The sequence below is a fragment of the Carassius gibelio genome, chromosome B25, assembly GCF_023724105.1.
Source record: "Carassius gibelio isolate Cgi1373 ecotype wild population from Czech Republic chromosome B25, carGib1.2-hapl.c, whole genome shotgun sequence".
Classification (NCBI taxonomy): domain Eukaryota; kingdom Metazoa; phylum Chordata; class Actinopteri; order Cypriniformes; family Cyprinidae; genus Carassius; species Carassius gibelio.
Window position 1 is genome coordinate 9,570,307 of NC_068420.1, and position 19,099 is coordinate 9,589,405.

A 19,099-nucleotide genomic window follows, 5' to 3' on the forward strand; every position below is an offset into this window, starting at 1 on the left:
CCTAAAAAAATAATACATATAGGTTTCACAGACAGGGCTTAGATTTAACCAGGATTAGGCCATAGTTTAAATAGAACATTTAAGAAAGGATTCATAAACATGCCTTAAACACATTACCAGTGTGCATCTTGAGCCAAAGCAAAGAAACGGATTTATTTTAAGAAGTCAGTGCAAGTTTCTTTCAGTTGACACATCATAGACTTACATTTTATTCTGGAATAGGCTTAAGCCTTGTCTGTGAAACCGGGGGTATATGTTACATTATATAACTACATAATTAAATGTTATACATTTTCAGTTCAGGGTTTAAATCTAAAAGAATGATTTCACAATCCACCAATAAAGACATCAAATTTTTATTTTATTTTTACACATAAAAATGTTAATACACAATGGCCTGGTTATAGTTCCATTAGTACATGTAAGTCATTTTTATTAGAAAGTATCTTGAGATAAAACAAAATCACTGACATGTTTTAAGATCAATCAGTACAAGTTTCTTTTAATTGAAACATTTTAGATTTTTACATTTTAGTCTGGGGTTCGGCTTTAAACCTGGTCTGTGAAATCGGGAACATCAGACAGCATGATTTTACATGAATGAATGAAGTTACGTTGTCCATTTGTTGATGTTCACCTTTGGCTCTGTAGGCTCCCCCTCTGCTTAGTCCGCCAAAACGCACTTTTTAGTTGCAGCTGATCCGGACCTAACCAGCGCCTGGTGCAACAACACTTGCTGGGATGGGGTCTCCATAAACCTCCGGCACCACCCTCTTCCTGCCTAAATCCCTAGGGCACATGCTTGTGTCCGCCCAAAAGTAAAACAAAACTACATCAACCAAAAATGGCTCAAATGTAAAAAAGACTTCAGGTTCATACAAAAATCCCTCAAAACAAGTGAATAAAACACAGAATATGCATGCAATACAACAAAGAAATCATATTAACAAAGTTCTGCATACATTTGCATCATAAAATTTATTAAAGGCAGCATAAGTGACATTTATGAAAATTACTTGAGATGATAAGTGAAGGCTGAGGCTGTCTTTAAAACAAAACTAGCTTTAGTGTTAAACTGATTATTATTGTCCCTTATAAAATGGAAGGCCTCAAGCTAATTTATTATAACGCAAATAACAAAAGCACCCCATGCCAACCCACTACAGCAAAGAATCAGAATGTCCCAAAACCTCAAACTATAATTCACCCACTGCATAATTTAAATTCAAACAACAAAAGGTGTCTTCATACGCTCTTCGAAATCTGCTTCAATGAGAAAACATTAATCCAGGGCCTCCTGATGTGAAAGAATGTTCACTACTCTGAGAGCAGCGAAAGACTTGGGCAGCTGTAGGGAATGGATCCCAGTCTCCGTGTAACGTAATGTTTGTACAGTACAAACCCAGCTTTCCAGTCTAGTTAGTATCACTCTGAATTTCAACCATGAACCCGATAGGAAGAAAACCAGGTGCCCCATTCAAGCGAGAGGCCACTTTAGGGACAATTTATACAAGAACATTGTTATTCAGCCATCACAAAGAGACCAGCGCCTCTTTGCAATTATAAAGCTGAATGCGGAACTTCTGCTGTTTCTGCACTCTCTGAAATCACTGAATATTGACGTTACTTCTCAACCATCTTCTAAATATTATCAGCAATCCAAAAACCTCAAACTCCCAATGATGTAAATGCACAATTAATTTACAGATATATAATATTATATGTACTGGACAATCTTAGCGTCTGATTTTAACCTTATTGCCATTTCCAGCACGTTTAAAGGAAAACGGAATGACCAGGATTAAACTAGCCTATAACAATCAATTGGTCTTACTGTAGATCCCATTTCTACATTGTGCCTGGTCTCATGCCCATGTCTTCATGACACAGAGTGGAAAAACACATCCAGGTGCTCCCAAATACATTTTACAAGACATTCTTACATAACAACTAAACAGTTTCTCGGTTAATTATTATTTTTTTAAATCACTGACACTAAATATACTTTAAAGATCAACCAAATGAACAATTATGATCATGAGCTTAATGGATGAGAACAGCGACTACAAGACACTTGCACTGGAGGCACACATTTTACCGAGAGGCAATTATGGCCAACCACTTGTGCAAATGATTAGATAGCAGAGTACAATAAAAAAGGCACTGGTGACGATAATCTATTCTATACAATTCTGAAGTACACACGTACAGTAATGTATCTTCACTAAACAGTTGTGCGCATTGATCTACTCCCCTTCCTTTCAGACCTCTCAATGTCTAATGCACCTTTCACAAAGACTGTATTTCTAGTCTCATTTATATTGCAATATGTAAATGTAGCCTTGAAATATTTACAAGTTTTATTACTTTAGAGTATTAAACTTAAAATTATTTTACATCTAAAAACCAATCAAAAGTGAAAGGCAATGTGCAGTTTCATGCATAAAAGAAATTCCCTCGCAGTAAACAAAGTAAGTGTACCATTAAACTAAAACTATTGACTACCATCCCCCTCCCCACCCCACTTGCATTCTGTCAGTTATCCACAAGAGGGGGCTGTTTGTCCTCAAAAGTGGACTCCCTTTGCTACTACTGTATAATAAAAGGAAATGTGCGTTTAATACTAAAAATAGAATTTTCGAAATTCTAGTATTATTTTAAATACAAAAAAATACAGCGAAATGTTGATTTACTGCATGAACCTTTTATCGGAGGATTTAACAGGCCCTTTAATTACTCAACTACATTTTTGCTAATCCTTTTCAATGGAATCTCTCAGTCAATACCTAAATGCCTGTTTGGAAATAGTGATTTTTAAATCTAGTTAAGACATTATGGATATCAGGAGTCCACGATAAAGAGTTACTGAAGAGTCTGTGCTTGTTTTGGAGGTTAAGATGTGAATTAGATCACTGAGTTTTGTTGCTACTTCATAGAGGGAGCATCTTGGAGGAAGGGGGTGAAAGAAGAACGGACGGTCCGTCCCTTCACAGCCTGCTGAACGCGGAAGTTGTTGACCATGCTTCGCTGCACCTGCTCTTCTGCCGATGTGAACAGCAAGCTTCGAAACACTGCCAACTGAGAAGACAAAAAAGAACGGGAGATAAGATTTAAAAATAGGGAACAAATTCACATAAAGGCATGTAGAATGAGAGCCAAGAATAAAAGGAAACTGGTTTATAAAAGATTGAGAAAACAGAGAAAACTGAGGTCAGCAGTCAGCCGATGAACTTTTCCGTTCCATTTCCCAGGTTGCCATGGAGCAGTGGAACATGAAGTCGGAATAACAAACAGACTCCCAGCGGAGTTCAAATCGCCAGTGTGAGGGGTGTCTCACATATACATTCAGAACTCAAATTTCTTAGCATTTTTTTATGCATTGAAAATTAGCTGCCAAAAAAGATTGTTTCTGAAGTTTCACAACTTTCTTCCTAAACACCAGGAAATCTAATGACATGTATTAATTGCAATAATCCAGCAAACCCTGTACTTTTCCTAGCTGCGTATTGCCCACCACTATGCATGTCCTAAAGACTAACACAGTTAGGAATTAATGGCTTCTTTTTAACATCCTTGATCCTTGATCATTTCAGTGTGATAGTCAAAATATTTAAATGTGGTTTGTTTTGAAATTCTTTTACAAAAGATTTTAAGAAAACAACATTTTAACGCAATTTCACACCTTGCTCGTTGTACAAAAGTGAGCGCAAGCTAGATTAAAGTGATAATTAAGTTTTAAATATGGTTATTTTTCTTACAAAAACTAATCGATTAGCTACAGGTGGACTTTATTCACCCTCCGGAGCTGTAAGAGACACTTTTTTTTTTCAAATGGATGGGTGCTTTTTTATTTAACTTCTTTTGGACTGATGCACTGTAACACCCGCTGAGTGCCATTAAACAGCTTGAAAGATCAATTTTTTTTAAAATCATTTTTAATATAACTCCGACTGGACTCGTCTAAAAGAAGAAAGTCATATACACCCAGGATGACTTCAGAGTAATTTATGGGCTAATTTTCATTTCTGGGTGAACTAACTCTCTCTGACCCTGCACAGACAGCAACCCTGTTTATGGCCTGGAAAGGTGGTAAGGACATTGTTAATAAAGTCCATGTGACATCAGTGGTTCAACTGTAATTTTATAGAGGTATGAGAATACTTTTGTGTGCAAAGAAAACAGAAATAATTACTTTGTGTGTCGTGGTAATCTAATGAACAGACATCGAAGACCAACACGGACGAGAAAAAATGATTAAATAACGTTTTTTTTTATTTTTTATATATGCACCAAAACTTTTCTCGTCGCTTCATAAAATTATGGTTAAACCACTGATGTCACTTACTATTTTAACCTTGTCCTTACTTTTTTTCTGGGCCTTGAATGTGGTAGCTGCGTTGCTGCCAATGAAACGACATGAGTGTAATTCATTTTTCATTTTCATTTTTGTGTGCATGTTTTATATTACACAATTACTACTATTCGCAAAAACTTATGTTTTTCTAGCGGAGCTATTTAATAAGATCAGTTGCATTGTTAAATTCGCAGGGGAAAAATATCCCCTTCATTTCCTGTCTCACATTCCCCAAACACATCAGCCTCCTACCTGATCATGACTGACTTCAATGTGGCGTTTCATCACAATCCATGTCACAGCCTCAGTTAGAGGAGGAGTGGTCAGAGACCCTGCATATGTCCAATAGTCATCGATGTTCTCCGGGAGGAGACATGCAGCGTCGAACTTGGTGAACTCTACCACACTATCCTGGATGGGGAAGATGAGTATAATACATACTGTGAAATTGTAAAACAAGATGTATGCAACAAGTCTATCCCTCATCCTACTGTTTCCAAAATATCACGCTCTGAGGTTCCTAATCTCACAGAAAAAGCTGAATCTCGGTGTGTACAAAACATAATGTTTAATGCCTTACCTTGTGCCTGACTGCAGGCAAGGCATCCACCAGTTTCTGCAAACCTTCGTGTCTCTTTCCAATCTTTGATAAACACAAATCAAATTGAGGTTTTTTTTGCAATCATAAAAGCCTACTATTCTTAAAAATCTATGAAGATGTAGTTTGATAATAATTACACACACAAGTACCTTCAGAAAGACCGCAATAACAGCTAGTCCATTCTCCTCAATAACAGCCTCCTCAAACAAACTGTACTTGTCCGAGTTCCAGTGTACCAGATGAAGCTGTGAATACACATCCACACTAATATGAATGATCCTAATGAGCACATTTCCTATAATCCCTCTCATTTGGTTCAGGTTACTACAGTTGTTCGTCCTGTTACACAATCCTGCAGTTGGACATAGATAGGTTTTGTGCTTTTGACGTACCGCAAAGGTTTAAACCAACATCCGTACAAACGGACAGAACTCCATTCATTCTGAAACGATTAGATTTAGCCAGGGTGGTGGGAATGAAACCACTTAACAGAATACAGGATACATTTACAGGACTGAAACTTGAGCTGTTACACACACACACACACACACACAGACTCAGGGAGATAAATCAGTAGAGCTGAAGGAGTGTTGAGAGCATAAAAAGGTCACATTCTCACCAGCGCTAACAAAGGCAAACTTGGCTTTTTGTCATAGTAAAGTCGCTCACACACGTCTCCTTATGTAACCTGCTCGGAGTTAAAGCGGTACAGTGTACTTGTCTTGGGTAAGTGCCACATATTCATCGAGGTAACGATCTTACAATAGAAATAGCAAGTCAGTCTTAACGGTAAAGTATCCACCCTCTGTTCTAGAGAAGCTCTGTCTGTGTCGCAAGAGACAAATACTTCCTTATATTAAAAATGACATTCAGATGGCTGAAAAAGATGGCTAAGTAAGTAATGGAGGGATTCTGTTTTCTTCATTTTGACAGAAGTACTAAAAATACCTCCGCAGGGTAAAGGCGGCGGTCTATGGAGTGTTCAGATCCCCAGGCGTTGTTCTCCCCCCAGTGAAAATGAAACTGACACAGTCTGAACTGATCCTCCAGAGGTCCTCCTTTCAGAGCTAAAAGAGATTTAAGAGAGTTAAGAGTTTTCTCACACCACAGAACAGCTGATTTTTTTCCTGGCAATTCGGTTTTGGGACAATAATACAATTAAAAACAAAGTGTTTGTGTGGTGTTCTTGGGAACACTTAAAACCATTGGAAATTCCTACTTGGACAAAGCTAGAGTCTCCACTAAAGTAATATAGTTCCTAGTTTTACTATTGTAAGATCAGAATCAGTAAGCATGGGATGTTCTTCTTTCAGAAGATTTTTAGTCACAACTATGGATGATTTTGTTATGAAGACAATCAAGGTAACTTACTGGATTTGTCAGTTGTGTCGTCGTACTCAACCAGAAAGGAGTAGCCATTATTCCAGATCTGCTGGCAGGTCCTTGGCTCATATTGTACCTTCAGAGGTCTGAGCTGTGGATCAAAGACGCTTTTACGCACCACTATGTCAATGGGCGACTGGCGATCTCCACCGGGAATGGCGAGCGGCTCCTGCCACATCGGATGCACTGGGGGGAAAAAAAAGACCAGTTAGGAGAAGGAAACGGATAAAACTAGGTCTGTGTTCATCTAGGCGGGATTCTGGCACTCAAAAATGTGTAAATGCAAGCACGAAATCCCAAAATGCTAAGTAGGCAGAACGCCAGATTTTTAAAAAGTCAAAAAAAAAAAAGAAACATTTTCATATATTGTATGCTGGTTTTTACATCCAACGAGACAAAAACAGCGAAGTGAAAAACACATCTTACCAAAACATACAGTATAGATAGATAGATAGATAGATAGATAGATAGATAGATAGATAGATAGATAGATAGATAGATAGAACACATAAACCTACATTTTATGGCACAAAGTGCAGCCTCGTGCGTTGAGTTACACATCTGTTCTGAAATGAAATGCTTGGAATCCAAACAGGAAAAAAGTAGCAAAAAGAAACCCAAAGCAGCACAAAAAGCCGACGAGCCGTCCTTCTGGAGCGGATCAGAGAACTGAAAGTCGAGAAGAAAATATGCTTCCTTCTGTGACTCGATGATTCAAAAGAAAAAAAGAAAAATGTGGAATGTCAGGGAAAAAGTGACTGTAGAGCTCAACAGGAAGATGGTCAGCAGAGTTTTATGCCACTTTTATGAATAGACATTCCCTTGAGAACGTTATAGACGATCCTTGTGCAGATGTGTGAGCTCCTTTATACAGCAAGAAGCTCGTCTTACACAATAACTGCTTAGATTGTGGTCACATGCTCTAGATTCTATAAAAGGAGTTGAATTAAAACAGCCAGAGAATGTGACCGACTGCCTTTCAGGAGATTAAAATGGCCTTGACGATAATTCCTGTCAGACATTTAAGTGGTCCAGCAAAGAGGGATTACAACCGTGCGGACCCATTTTATGGAAAGCAAACACAGCATGGGTTTTAACTATAACTCTTATAAAATATCAAAAGACATAATCATTCAAACTTAGTCTTTGATTAAATGTCCAAGCTTTGAAATAAACTTGACTAGGGATTTTTACTCTGTTATTTTCCATCCCAAAACCACAGCTGACAGACCACATTCACTGAAGTAATTTGGTGTTTTCCTTCGTTAACAAATAGGTTAATTGTATGTAACCTTTACTTCATAAACTTTAATTGTCCTTTGCATTTATGTGGCTTTCAATGTGAGGTGTAACAATTAAAATCAGTATAAAAATGGCTTTATTTGTTGATAAACCAATCTGGTTCAGATAAGATAAAGTCTACACAATACAAATGACAGCTATAAGCTACTGCTAATCACACAGTAAAGACATGAGTATAAATAACAGTTATATGACATTGATCGTTCTTGTTTGCAAACCTCTTACAGCATGATTACGACGAATTATGAAATCTAAGTTTATAAATAACTACTCCCACTGAATGAGAATTTAAGTTTGTTACCCACTCATTCTTGCATAAATTACATATTTCTTTTAATGGCATTTAACATTTTCTATGTGTTGAAAATGCAAGAAAAGTAGTTTACCTTTTGAAAGTTTTAGGTCCTATCTTGTTCAGCATTTAAATGTATCTGCTTGGTTTGATTATCAGTAACTATCAAGAACAAACCAAACAAATAAATCACTCATATTAATTAAAAAAACTAACAACAAAAAAAATATATATTTATTTTAAAAAACTTTTACTGAGGGAAAAACTGTTTTATTTGTCCTTTAATGAATTATATTCTTTCCAGTGTGACTTATATTGCATCTTCAAGGCCGTTTTCAATGAATGTTCTGCAGAAATCATAAACATGGCCTCATGGGCGGGGCTTGAGGAAAAACAGTGACATGTGAAAGATGTAAAGCACGAAGTAAACGGATGGGGTTAGTTCATACATCCTTAATGATAACACTCAAGCATCATTTATCAGCAAAAACTTGATAAACTACAGCACCTTCCGGACACTTTCAATGCAGTGATCATTATCCGCCGCGTTTCATAAACATTCCATTTCACGCAAAACCCGGAAGTCATTCAGGAAGGCGATTTTGCTGATAATAAAAACACATTGTGACCGTATAATCATCAACCCAGTCATAAAAGACATTACAAAATCTGTAATAAACCAAAGTGGTGTAAATAGTGCACAAATGGTTCAACAAAAAGACCACTCACCAAAACAAGGTGGTGGGATTAATGTAATGACACAAACAAAACAAAAATAATTTTAAGCAAAAAATCCACAAACCTTGACTGAAAACTAATCTGCTGGAGCATGCAGATAAGTTGCATGCCCGAGACGGTATCCAGCGCTGGCTCCTGACATGCTTCAGCAGATGCCTGTGGATCTGTCGACCGAGAGGAGCGACGACCGCGGTCAGAGTCACCATGATGTTTGCCGTTTACTTTAATAACCTAAAAATTAACCACATAGGATTAAAACCTGCGTGCCTTAAGACTCGTTTTAGAACAGCATATGAAATATTGTCTTTTCGCGTGCGCTCTCGTGCCAACAACAACCCGCTCGCTCTCGCGCTCTACTGATTGGCGGATGAAAGCAAAAAGGGCTGGTTAAAAACACCCACCAAACTCCGAGCGGAGATCTAGATGTTTCCAGATGTGTGGGTCTTACGAAACAGCTTTTGTTTGTAGTCGAGACAGCAGGACGAAAATGACACGAATGTGGACGGACAGGTTTAAATATCCCAGTAAAAGAGAGATAAAATGGAGGACTAACGTCCAGCCGGGGGTCGGGTGTCCAGCCTCAATCCAATCAGCTTCATCCTCTGAGGGGCGTTAGGGCTTAGGAGGGCCGAGACAGGACACGAGGAAAGGGTTATGTCACATTCAAGACTTATTTAGAGAATTTATTTACAATATTATTACCTACGTAAACTGGATAATAAAGGTTCAATTATTTAGTGGAAAATGCTTTATATATGTAAATATGCATAAATGTATACACAAACACATATATTTACAAAATTGTAGGCATTATTACCCAGTTTATATAATATATAAATATGGTAATATATTTTTTATGGACTGGTTCACGTAACACATAAAATTGCATTTTATTAAGACGTGTTAATTTTCCACTGAGTGATGTAAATGTTAATATAATTTATTGAAAATGCAAGTAACATTTAGACTTGGGGGGAAAAAAACACACGCCCTAATAAAAACTAATCAATGAGTTTGAATTGTGCTAAGTTAGTTTCAAAACCGTTTATGTGAACCAGTCCTTTTAAAATAACGCCATAATAGTTTAAGTGGAAAGACATTTGTGGTAGTGTTCGAAATTATAGTGGACACTACGGAGGGCACTAATTCAATCCCATAATAATGCATCTGAACAACCAGTCTACAGCCACTCAACGGCACTTTCATTGTGAGCACCGAGAAGCATGTATTTTCTGCGTTTTTCATCGTTTGGGAAACGAAAATTGCTCCTAATATACACAAGATGGTATTCCTTGTCTGTTAGATTTTTCTGCAAACATTGTATTCACACACAAACACTAAAAAAGTATTACAGTTGACGTGCCAACTAAGGGAAGGGTTAACGTGTCACGTAGAATCTTCATTGAACGCCACTGACGACAAATACCACGTGAACGGTGGACTCTGACATCTACGTGAGTAATAAGTGAAAACAGAACGTTCTTACGTCAAACATTCTAATGTAAACAAAGAGCAATTAGGACATTGTACCCTTTCAAGACCACGTTTTCATGGTAAATAAAGCATAAATGAGATGATGCCCTAGTTTATTCAGCTGCTCAGTTTGGTCAGTAAATGAAGTTACCGTAATTTATACTACCCAAGTGAAGACTAAAATTATAAGAATGAAACACAAAGATGTAAATAGTTGTCTAAGTGTATTTTCTTTAAAAAAAAAAAAAAAAAAAGGAGTCACAATATATGTTTCATTGTGGTTCTAACGCAATGCAAGAGAAGACATCAGCCATCATACAGTAATACATCGTTACTGTAAAATGATTTGGCGATCAGAAATATTACTATGGTTGTCAACAAAAACAACCTGTAATAAATATGGAATATGGTTTTCAAGATGAAAAAAAAAATGCATCGAAATACCATGAGCACTTTTGTCAGCCTTTCTAAAACACTGCAAAATACGAGGACACACACATTGTAAAAAATACTGTGTTGAAAAGCATTTTCTCCATCTTGGGGACAAACCTAACCAAGTGTAGTTCATAACTGCTGTTTTCTGCTTCCAAAAAACAAAGGACAGAATGAAAAGACGACATCCATTGAGCTTGAACCATATTGTACAGATATATTTACATGTTTGGTAAGAGAAACCGTACAAAAATTCAACTGAAGGAAAATTCTCTGTTGTGGGCAGGTGAGATCTTGTGAATGACGCTAGTCTAGAGCGATGATGTCTTCATCATCATCGGCCGGCTGCTGGTTGAGGCGTTTACGCTTAGATGCAGCATCATCCATATCGGCATCATGATGCTTCCTCTTGCGGTTACTAGACTCCGGGGAAGCTTCCATGTTGCTGGAGGACGGTTCTTCATCCGAGTCTACAATAAGGACATCATCGTCCTCTGCAGCTGCTGTAAACATGAGAAAAGTACATTTCTCAAATGCAATGAAACTGTCTCACCCGTAAAATACAAAATGAGATGTTTAGCAGAATGTCCAAGCTGCTTGTTTCCAATTCTGAAGTGAACTATTTCTTTTAAAGACTTGATGTTTTGCAGGCAATCCATGTTGTTCTTACCTTTAGATGAGGTAGACGGCTGGGCAGAGTCTTTGTTACCATTGGCAATGTTTTTCCCTTCCTCCGGGGCACTTGGTGTAGGCGCCTTATCTGGGGCGTCACCCACTACTTCAAACTCGACATCCTTTTCCAATTCCTCACTGCAATAAAGGCAAGATGCATTTTAATATTCAAGAAACCCAAAGTATCATCCTTTTAGCTGAATGAAGCCACACTGACCTGTGAATCACATTGATTAGAAGAGCGTAATCCTGAAGGAAGTCATCTGCTTGAAGACGGCTCCCATTCCGAATCCCAAAGTCAGACAAAAACTTGTTATTGTTGGCTGCAGAAAAACAGAGAGACCAACATTAAAAAAAAGCTCAGAGTTTGTTAAAGTAGAGAAAGATGCCCTCTAGAGGCTGACTTCATTCACACCTTCAGTCTCTCCTTCCTCTGAAGAGATGAGGATCGTTCCTTTTCCATCCTCGATTTGCACATCAGGTGCCACCATGCCAAACTTCTCCTTCAGTATCTGAAAAACAACAGCAGAAATGAACGCTCTAACGTTTAAATACAGACTTGAAGCTCTTGGATAATCACACAAACATCAAGGCTTTTAAATTAAAATAAATGACTGGTACCTTGTCCTGAAGAGCTTGCACAATGGTCTTGTGCACATTCAGTTTGACTGTGACCTCAGGTTTGCTGGCGCACACGTAACAGTTGGGATTGGGGTGGTCCAGCGCACATGGTACAAGAAGCTTTTTCCTGGGGTTCGGCTGCTTATTCAGGAAGATCTTTTAAAAAAAAAACACACACACAACAACATAAGAGTAAGGCTGTGGGCCATAGGCATAAGGAAGTAATAGGAAGTATGTGAGCAAGAGTAGCCACATTTCCATTACCCTTCAAATTAGTGCAAATTGAAGTTGTGAATTTAAAATAAGCCCAATAGAAACATACCACTTTCGCGAAAACTCCGATATAATTGCAAAAAAGTTTTCACGCTTGCATGAGATGGTTTTTTAGGTTATTCGGAAAAGAAATATCTTGCAAAACTGCAATGGAAACCGTTTTTTTCGCATGAACAGTTCACCTGGCAATAACAGTGCAAAACAACATGCGTCAGACTTTATGTTCCCAAATGAAACCCAGACAAACAGCACATGCAATAAAAGACCAAACAATATAATGCAAGCACTATCAAAGGTTTTACCACAAACACAACTTACAAGACCGATTTTCACATCAAGGAGTAATATCACGAGATCTCGTTTGTATATCAGATGTGCTGCATTGTTCATTTTGCATAAAAAAAAGTTTTAGAAATATGCCTGTTTTCAAGGGTTTTCCTGGACTTAAATTTCAAAAAGTCAAATTCAAGTACTTCCAAGCACTTTAAGCAACTTGTACAAACCCTGATAATAATACTATAGCTGTGTCCCATCCAGTAATGAGAATTTCTAAAAACTTGTCCTCTTCATGCTCACCAGAACAAAATGCAAATCCATAAGTGTGAGTTTCTGGACATGCCATATAACTCCCACCTATACCACTTGACAGGACTTTCAAAAAAAGGTCAGAGAAAGGTCTTTACAACCGAAACTACTGCTGAGATGTAAATACCTCAAACTAAGTGAGAAAAACAAATGCAAAGATGTGTTAGATTAGACAGGGCATGATGCAATTCGGGTTTAAAGTGTCAAAGGAGTTACACCGCAAGTTTACCGTGCGACACTGGTCGAAGTCAGAGTTGAGAATCTTGAGCGCCTCCAGAACAATGAGACCAGCGATGACGGCATTAGTGGTGGCTATTGCGGGTATGATGTTCCCTGCCATGGCTAGATGAGAATACAACACAGTTTAAAGCCATTAAATCCAGAACCAACTTTTTATTGACACAATTGATTATGAAGTACTGCGTGTTGTTTATTTGTTTTTAAAGCCAAGGCTATAACACACTGACAAATTGAAGTGGAGTTCTTGGTAACTAAAGCATACAAAATTTTATTAAGCCAAAAAATGGGGACAATAATAAAAAAAAAAGACATTTTAAGGCAGAAAATATGGTTCACATAATTTTAGGTAATATTGTTTAACTCCCATCAAAATGATCAAGGCAATACAGCCCTCCAAACACTTACATTTGACATCAAAGCGGCTTTTCATGTTCATGCTGAAAACGTTCATACGCAAGTTTGCGGCTGCTGTTACGAAGTCCATAGCTGGAGGATCATCCTGAAAACAGCAGCACAAATAAAGGGAGTTCTACTTTTTTTCAGGAGTCCTTGATGAATAGAAATTTCAAAAGAACTGCAATTGCATTAAAGGTGCTGTTAAGTTTTTTACTCTACTAAAGCAAAAAAAAAAAAAAAAATGTTTGCAAATTTTTAAGAAAAATGCTCAAGTTACATTACATTTATTAATTTAGCAGAATAAAGTTAACATTTGTTTAACTGAAAAACAAGCCAGGTTGCCAGTAGGGTGAAAACGCAGTGCATTTAATTCCATTCATGGTCAAGTGCGCTCGTTTCTGTTGGTGTCGTCAATCTGGCAACCTGAATGTGTGTCAAGTCTGAGGAGGAGGGGCCGGATGTAAAAACCCTGCTCCAATATTTTGAATTTGGACTGCAATACCTAGTTCAAACACTCTGTGTCAATCCTACATACAGCACCCTTTAAATAGAAATCATTTGTAACATTAGAAATGTCTTTGCCACTTTACCAATGTGTCCTTGCTAAATAAGTATCAATTAAAAACTACACTTAGTACGAGACAAAATGAAGGCACCGTGACGGACATTAATGTTAGAACACCTGACAGATCTGAAAATACTGACCTGATTTAATTTCATTACGTTCATGAAACATGCAGATGGTTGCTATGAGCACATCATATATCAGAAGTGAGTTGTACAGTTTGTCCACATTTAACTTTCATATTTGATATGTCCACCTTTTGCTACAATTACAGCCGCACATTTCTCTGGCATAGTTTCAGTCTATTTCCTGAGAACTTCCAACACTAATGTTATCCCATGCCTTCTTTTCAATGTTCCAGCAGATTCTATCCCTTGCAGGTAGTTCCGGCTGGTTTTATGGGTATTGTAAAAACCAATTCAACAAAAACTTCTTAAATTGCAAAGTGTTCTAACAATTTTGCCCACAACTGTACAAACCATGTATACCCGCGCTTGTCTTTTGAATGCTCACCTTGTCCCAGACTAGCTCTGCACCCTCACCCTTCTCTATCAGCTGAGATCGGAGTGTTTCTACACTGTGGCGGAAGAGCTGAGCGTAACCCTGAACACCCAACACCTGCTGGTCCTTCAGACCTGTGCCACAGGCCTCCTCCTGAGAAGATTCTTTCACACGCACACAACACAACCTCATTAGCATGTCTTCTAAACAGATTTACTTATTTCTTTATATAACTACCGGTACATAGTTCTAGAACAAATACACACCAATCTGCTGGATTTCAGTCCAGTCTAGAGGTAATGGAGCTTTTCTCTTTTTCCACAACTTATCCATGGTCAACAGATACATGATGTCATCTTTAAAAAGCTGAAAGGAAGCACAAGATCATCACCTTAAGGTTATTTCTAAAAAAAAAACAAGAGTGTGTAATGAATTAACAAGTTTGCAAAAGAACTTGCACCTTGTTGAAGAGTTTAACAGGATCATAGCCTGTGGACCGAGCCCACTCTTTAGTAGACACTCGCTTGATGTCACCGTCCTGATCGGAAGCGGTAGCTCGGGCTGCTGCATCTGCAAGGTTCCCTATAGACAAGAAACATCCCAGAAACCTAATGTCATCAAAAAGTCATAATTCAAACTTGCATTACATATTTCACAGAACACCAAATTATACATTTCTTTTTCATTCAAGCATATTTAACCACATGCAAAAAAAAAAGTCCACCACTGTAGGAGTCAATGAGATGCTATAGACGTATGATTACTCACAAGCAGCCTCGGGGTCAGCGGTGTCAGGTGACACCTCCTGATCTGCATCCTCCTCACCAAAAAGCTGACTGGAGGCAGGATAAAATGACAGTTTAGTAAACAATGATTTTAGGAAATCTCACTATTATTATTAGAGAATGCTGCACAGACACAGTTCATTCACACACGCACTACCACTCTCCGTCATTAACTCACAGCAGTGGATTTTGACTTATATACAGTATTGTTCGTGCAAAGTGCAGTAAACCTTTTAAACAACATGACACCCTTGAACATGGAAAACCATAGAAATGACTATTTCCGAACTAAGCCAAGTTGGATTACAAGGAGACGTATTAGTGCGGAGAAATTACTTGAAGAGATATTTGGCCCACACGATGCAGTGAATGGGTTCTGAGGGCGTGTTGCGAATGGTGCAACCTGGGAAGGTTTTCTGCGTAGGTTTAGGCTGGCACTCGTAGCACTCCGTCTGACCCTGGAATTTGGGAATGTACAAGATGTGAATGTAAACAGCGTAACACTGAAATGAATACAGCAACAGGTGCCGAACAAAAGTGGTTGATTTAAAAGAAGAGCCTTGCCTTCTTGATAACTGTGACTTGTCCCAGATAGCCAGCTGTGCCGCTCTCAATGAGGGGAATGTCAGCAGCCAAACACATCCTGTTGACATGATTCCTGGCCGCTGCAAGGACAACAGAAAAGATGCATTTTTGAAGCGTAGCGTTCCTTAACCTTTACTAAAGTCTGCTGAATAGTTCATACCTCTGTTGTCCAAAGCATTCATGACAAGCTGGAAATTTCGGAAGAATTCCACATTGTAATCTGGGCTGCAAAGAGCAAGAAATAAAAAAAATACCTCTTGACCTTAGAATTAGTGCTTTATATAGTATCCCCAAAGACAGATCAACTTTTGAAATGCATTATCAAATGTTCATACACCAAGTCTTTATCTTGGTAATAATGTGACTGGACTCACTTCATGATGCTGTCATGGTAAGCAGTGATGTTCGCGGATGGGCAAAACCGTAGCACGCTCTCCTTGGCAACCTGAAACATGCTAATAAGTCAATGTCTGATGCAGATTTCAAAATCATATGTGCTGAAGTCAGAAATACCACTTACCTGAGCTTTAGACTTTCCAACATGTTTCTTCTGAAACAGGAACTGTCTGTTAAGGTTGCTGACATCAATGGTGTCCAGGTCAATCTGCAAATATAGTAAACGTGGATTAAAAAAAAAAAAAAACACTACACTATTGGAATAATTTAAAAAAAAAAGTGCAACACCATGATATCACAATTCATTTTGAATGTACCCTTAATATCTACTAAGATGGCACAAAATGTTGTAATTAATGTTTATTTTGCAGAATTTATTATTCATGAAGAAAAAATCAATTGCAAATTTAGCATTTCCTAATTTCAGTATTGTTTAATATTGTTTTCAGTTCTATCATTACTTGGATGATATTTATTTTCATTATAGAACACAGTCAGTTATGTGCCATTGTAACACTCAATAACATAAATAAAAACACTGATATCTTCAACATTATCTTTGCAGCTCATAATTGCTTCAACATCAATTAAGTGCGTTATTTTATCACTTTATGCTTCTTATATTTATCAGATTACAATTTTACCTCAACCCTGTTACCAAGGTTTCGTACACTAAACAACTATTTATTTAAAACTACATGTAGAAATGCCTGCATTGAAATGTCCTGCCAATAAACATCTTGCAGTTTCATAACACGTGTGCAAGACTAATAATGGCTAAAACTATAATATCAATCCTGTTTGTTTAACATAGTTGAAACTATCACGACAAACGTTTCATTTACAGACGACGCAAGATGCTGTTTATCAAAACTAAATTTCTGATATAAGGTTTAGAATAATAAATGGTTTCATTTTAAAATAATATTTTCGAAAACGCACCGATTTCGCGTAACAGTAAATACGATAATTAGGAGTAAAATGTGGCCACACTGGTCCATGTTTTCAAGTATCGCATACAACATGGCGCGAAAGAAAAGGGCTTGTTTATTGTTGTATGTTTACGATGGGAAGAGAAATATTGCAGTTCTTTACAAACTGACTATAACGAATAATGCATACAATGCATGAATCTCATTTTCATTTCAGAATGCTGTAAGTGAAGATCTGTGACAATGGGGCCTGATTGATGCAGCACAAAGAGAGTCCGCCTTCCTCCAGCTTACCACTTCTATATTCTTAAAGCCGGCGAGCACCAGGTTCTTCAGCAGCTCGCAGCCGATGCCTCCCGCTCCGACCACCAGCACCCGGCAGGAGGACAGCGAGTCGGCGAGCTCTTTGCGGAGAGGTCCCACCAGTTGTGCCATTGTCGGCTCGGCGTTTCGGCGGCGCGGACAAGCAGCGGTTTGATCCTCGGGAAGTGAAGAGATGCGCGACGAGTGCGCATGCGCACAGAATGAGCGCGCGGTGTGAAAACGTGCGGCTGGTTTAACTGGCGACCTCTGCTGGAGCGGCTGAAGCCCCGTACACACTTCAGTCGGCCCACTTCAAGCACTGCTCCTAAATATTTGCTTATATTAGAATGCATATTACTAGAATATTAGTCATTTATTGAGCACATGTTAATACCTTATACTACATTACCTTATTCTACATCCCTAATCCTACCCAATATTTAAACTTACATTTTTTGAGGGAAAAGTCTTAGTGTTCCCTATTCTAAAGTGTGAGCACATTTGTAAATGCATTAGCTAACATGATCTACATTTGGCCTATATATATATATATATATATATATATATATATATATATATATATATATATATATATATATATATATATTAAAGCAATTACCCTTTCTATCATAGTTATTTTTAGTTAGTAAAAATAAAATCGCTCAATGTTTATTCGCGTTAGTGAAATAATGTTAACAAATTAATGTTGACATATACAACAATTTTGATTTCAAAAATGCAATTTACTAAATGTTGAAATTTCCAGTGACTAATAACAATAAATGCTTTAAAAGTATAAATATAGCCTATTATTTGTTTATTTTTATTCGATTTCAGTATGCTGTTATTTAATATAGAGTATGTTCATCTATTATAAATAGCAATAATAATAAATAGCCTATACAATTTAATAAATAATATTGCATTACTTTTGGTGGCTGAAGTCATGTATTTATTATTTAAATAGATTTAAAAAGAGTTGCGAATACTCGTAATACTCTATACGACATGAGGGTGAGTTATTAATGGCATATTTGAGATTTTTGGGTGAACTATCCCTTTAATGCAAACGTGTATATAGCCAGAGCCAGTGTTCTGACAAATAATGCTACCAAAACTGCCTACTATAAGCGAAATAAGCGGCTGCTTATGGCCCTCGTGGCCACCGGGGGCCCCAAGAGTACATGAAAAAAAAAAACATTCTTAAATATTTTAATCATTTATACGTAGCATCTTATTATTTCAATAGCAACGAATCATACAGGCACAATGACTTTTATTTGGCTGACTAGTTAACTAGTATAGCCTAGTTTGGGTATCTCCTTTTTATGGAAGTTCATGTTTTATTAAACATCCCTAAATAGGTTTGACAACAAAATATATTATAATTTTCCTGTGTATCCTATGTATTTTTGTAATAAAAAAATAAGCTTCTGTTGCATAAACTTATATATAAATATATATAAATATTTACTTTAGCCTTGGGGTCTTGCTATATTTCAATATCAATATGCTTCAATTAGCTAGTTATAAATTAAGAGTTGTTGTTTTAGATGTGTGCATGTTGTTAAAATAACATTTTGTTCAGTAAATGCATTGTCAGCTAGTTTATTTAGCTATTTTTCAGTATACCACATTAAGTATGCCACTGATATTGTAAGACTTTGGAT

General features: G+C 37.4%; 2 protein-coding genes across 4 annotated transcripts; both read right to left on the reverse strand.

Annotated features, from left to right (window-relative positions):
- Positions 1-340: 340 nt before the first annotated feature.
- LOC128014000 (carbonic anhydrase 5B, mitochondrial) lies at positions 341-9,239 on the reverse strand. 3 transcript variants are annotated; one of them, XM_052597217.1, is made up of 8 exons: positions 9,072-9,239; positions 8,735-8,901; positions 6,327-6,524; positions 5,904-6,022; positions 5,105-5,200; positions 4,935-4,997; positions 4,607-4,765; positions 341-3,078 (listed from the first exon to the last, which is right to left on the reverse strand). In XM_052597217.1, exons 2-8 carry the CDS (start codon positions 8,874-8,876, stop codon positions 2,926-2,928), a joined length of 930 nt encoding a protein of 309 aa, XP_052453177.1. In that variant the 5' UTR covers positions 8,877-8,901; positions 9,072-9,239; the 3' UTR covers positions 341-2,925. The 3 variants fall into 3 exon arrangements, with proteins under 3 accessions (XP_052453177.1, XP_052453178.1, XP_052453179.1); XM_052597218.1 differs by lacking the exon at positions 9,072-9,239 and having other exon boundaries at positions 8,735-9,045; XM_052597219.1 differs by lacking the exons at positions 8,735-8,901; positions 9,072-9,239 and adding an exon at positions 6,857-7,492.
- A 1,527-nt stretch (positions 9,240-10,766) lies between these two features.
- On the reverse strand, positions 10,767-17,644 carry LOC128013998 (SUMO-activating enzyme subunit 2). Its single transcript, XM_052597216.1, has 17 exons — positions 17,421-17,644; positions 16,319-16,402; positions 16,173-16,243; positions 15,959-16,023; positions 15,778-15,878; positions 15,550-15,671; positions 15,197-15,264; positions 14,889-15,010; positions 14,695-14,794; positions 14,441-14,592; positions 13,372-13,465; positions 12,956-13,068; positions 11,869-12,024; positions 11,663-11,759; positions 11,465-11,570; positions 11,246-11,385; positions 10,767-11,078 (listed from the first exon to the last, which is right to left on the reverse strand). The coding sequence occupies exons 1-17, from the start codon at positions 17,559-17,561 to the stop codon at positions 10,882-10,884; spliced, it is 1,929 nt and encodes a 642-aa protein (XP_052453176.1). The 5' UTR covers positions 17,562-17,644; the 3' UTR covers positions 10,767-10,881.
- Between the last annotated feature and the right edge of the window lie 1,455 nt (positions 17,645-19,099).

Excerpts from the sequence above, each read along its gene's own strand:
- LOC128014000 (XM_052597217.1), bottom strand. The coding sequence starts at position 8,876 with ATGGTGACTCTGACCGCGGTCGTCGCTCCTCTCGGTCGACAGATCCAC. Across the intron at positions 6,525-8,734 it reads CAGATTAGTTTTCAGTCAAG|TGCATCCGATGTGGCAGGAG; the intron begins GTTTGTGGATTT and ends TTTTCCCCCCAG. Across the intron at positions 5,201-5,903 it reads GCCGCCTTTACCCTGCGGAG|CTTCATCTGGTACACTGGAA; the intron begins GTATTTTTAGTA and ends GTGTATTCACAG.
- LOC128013998 (XM_052597216.1), bottom strand. The coding sequence starts at position 17,561 with ATGGCACAACTGGTGGGACCTCTCCGCAAAGAGCTCGCCGACTCGCTG. Across the intron at positions 16,024-16,172 it reads TACCATGACAGCATCATGAA|CCCAGATTACAATGTGGAAT; the intron begins GTGAGTCCAGTC and ends TGCTCTTTGCAG. Across the intron at positions 15,672-15,777 it reads AAGTCACAGTTATCAAGAAG|GGTCAGACGGAGTGCTACGA; the intron begins GCAAGGCTCTTC and ends CCCAAATTCCAG.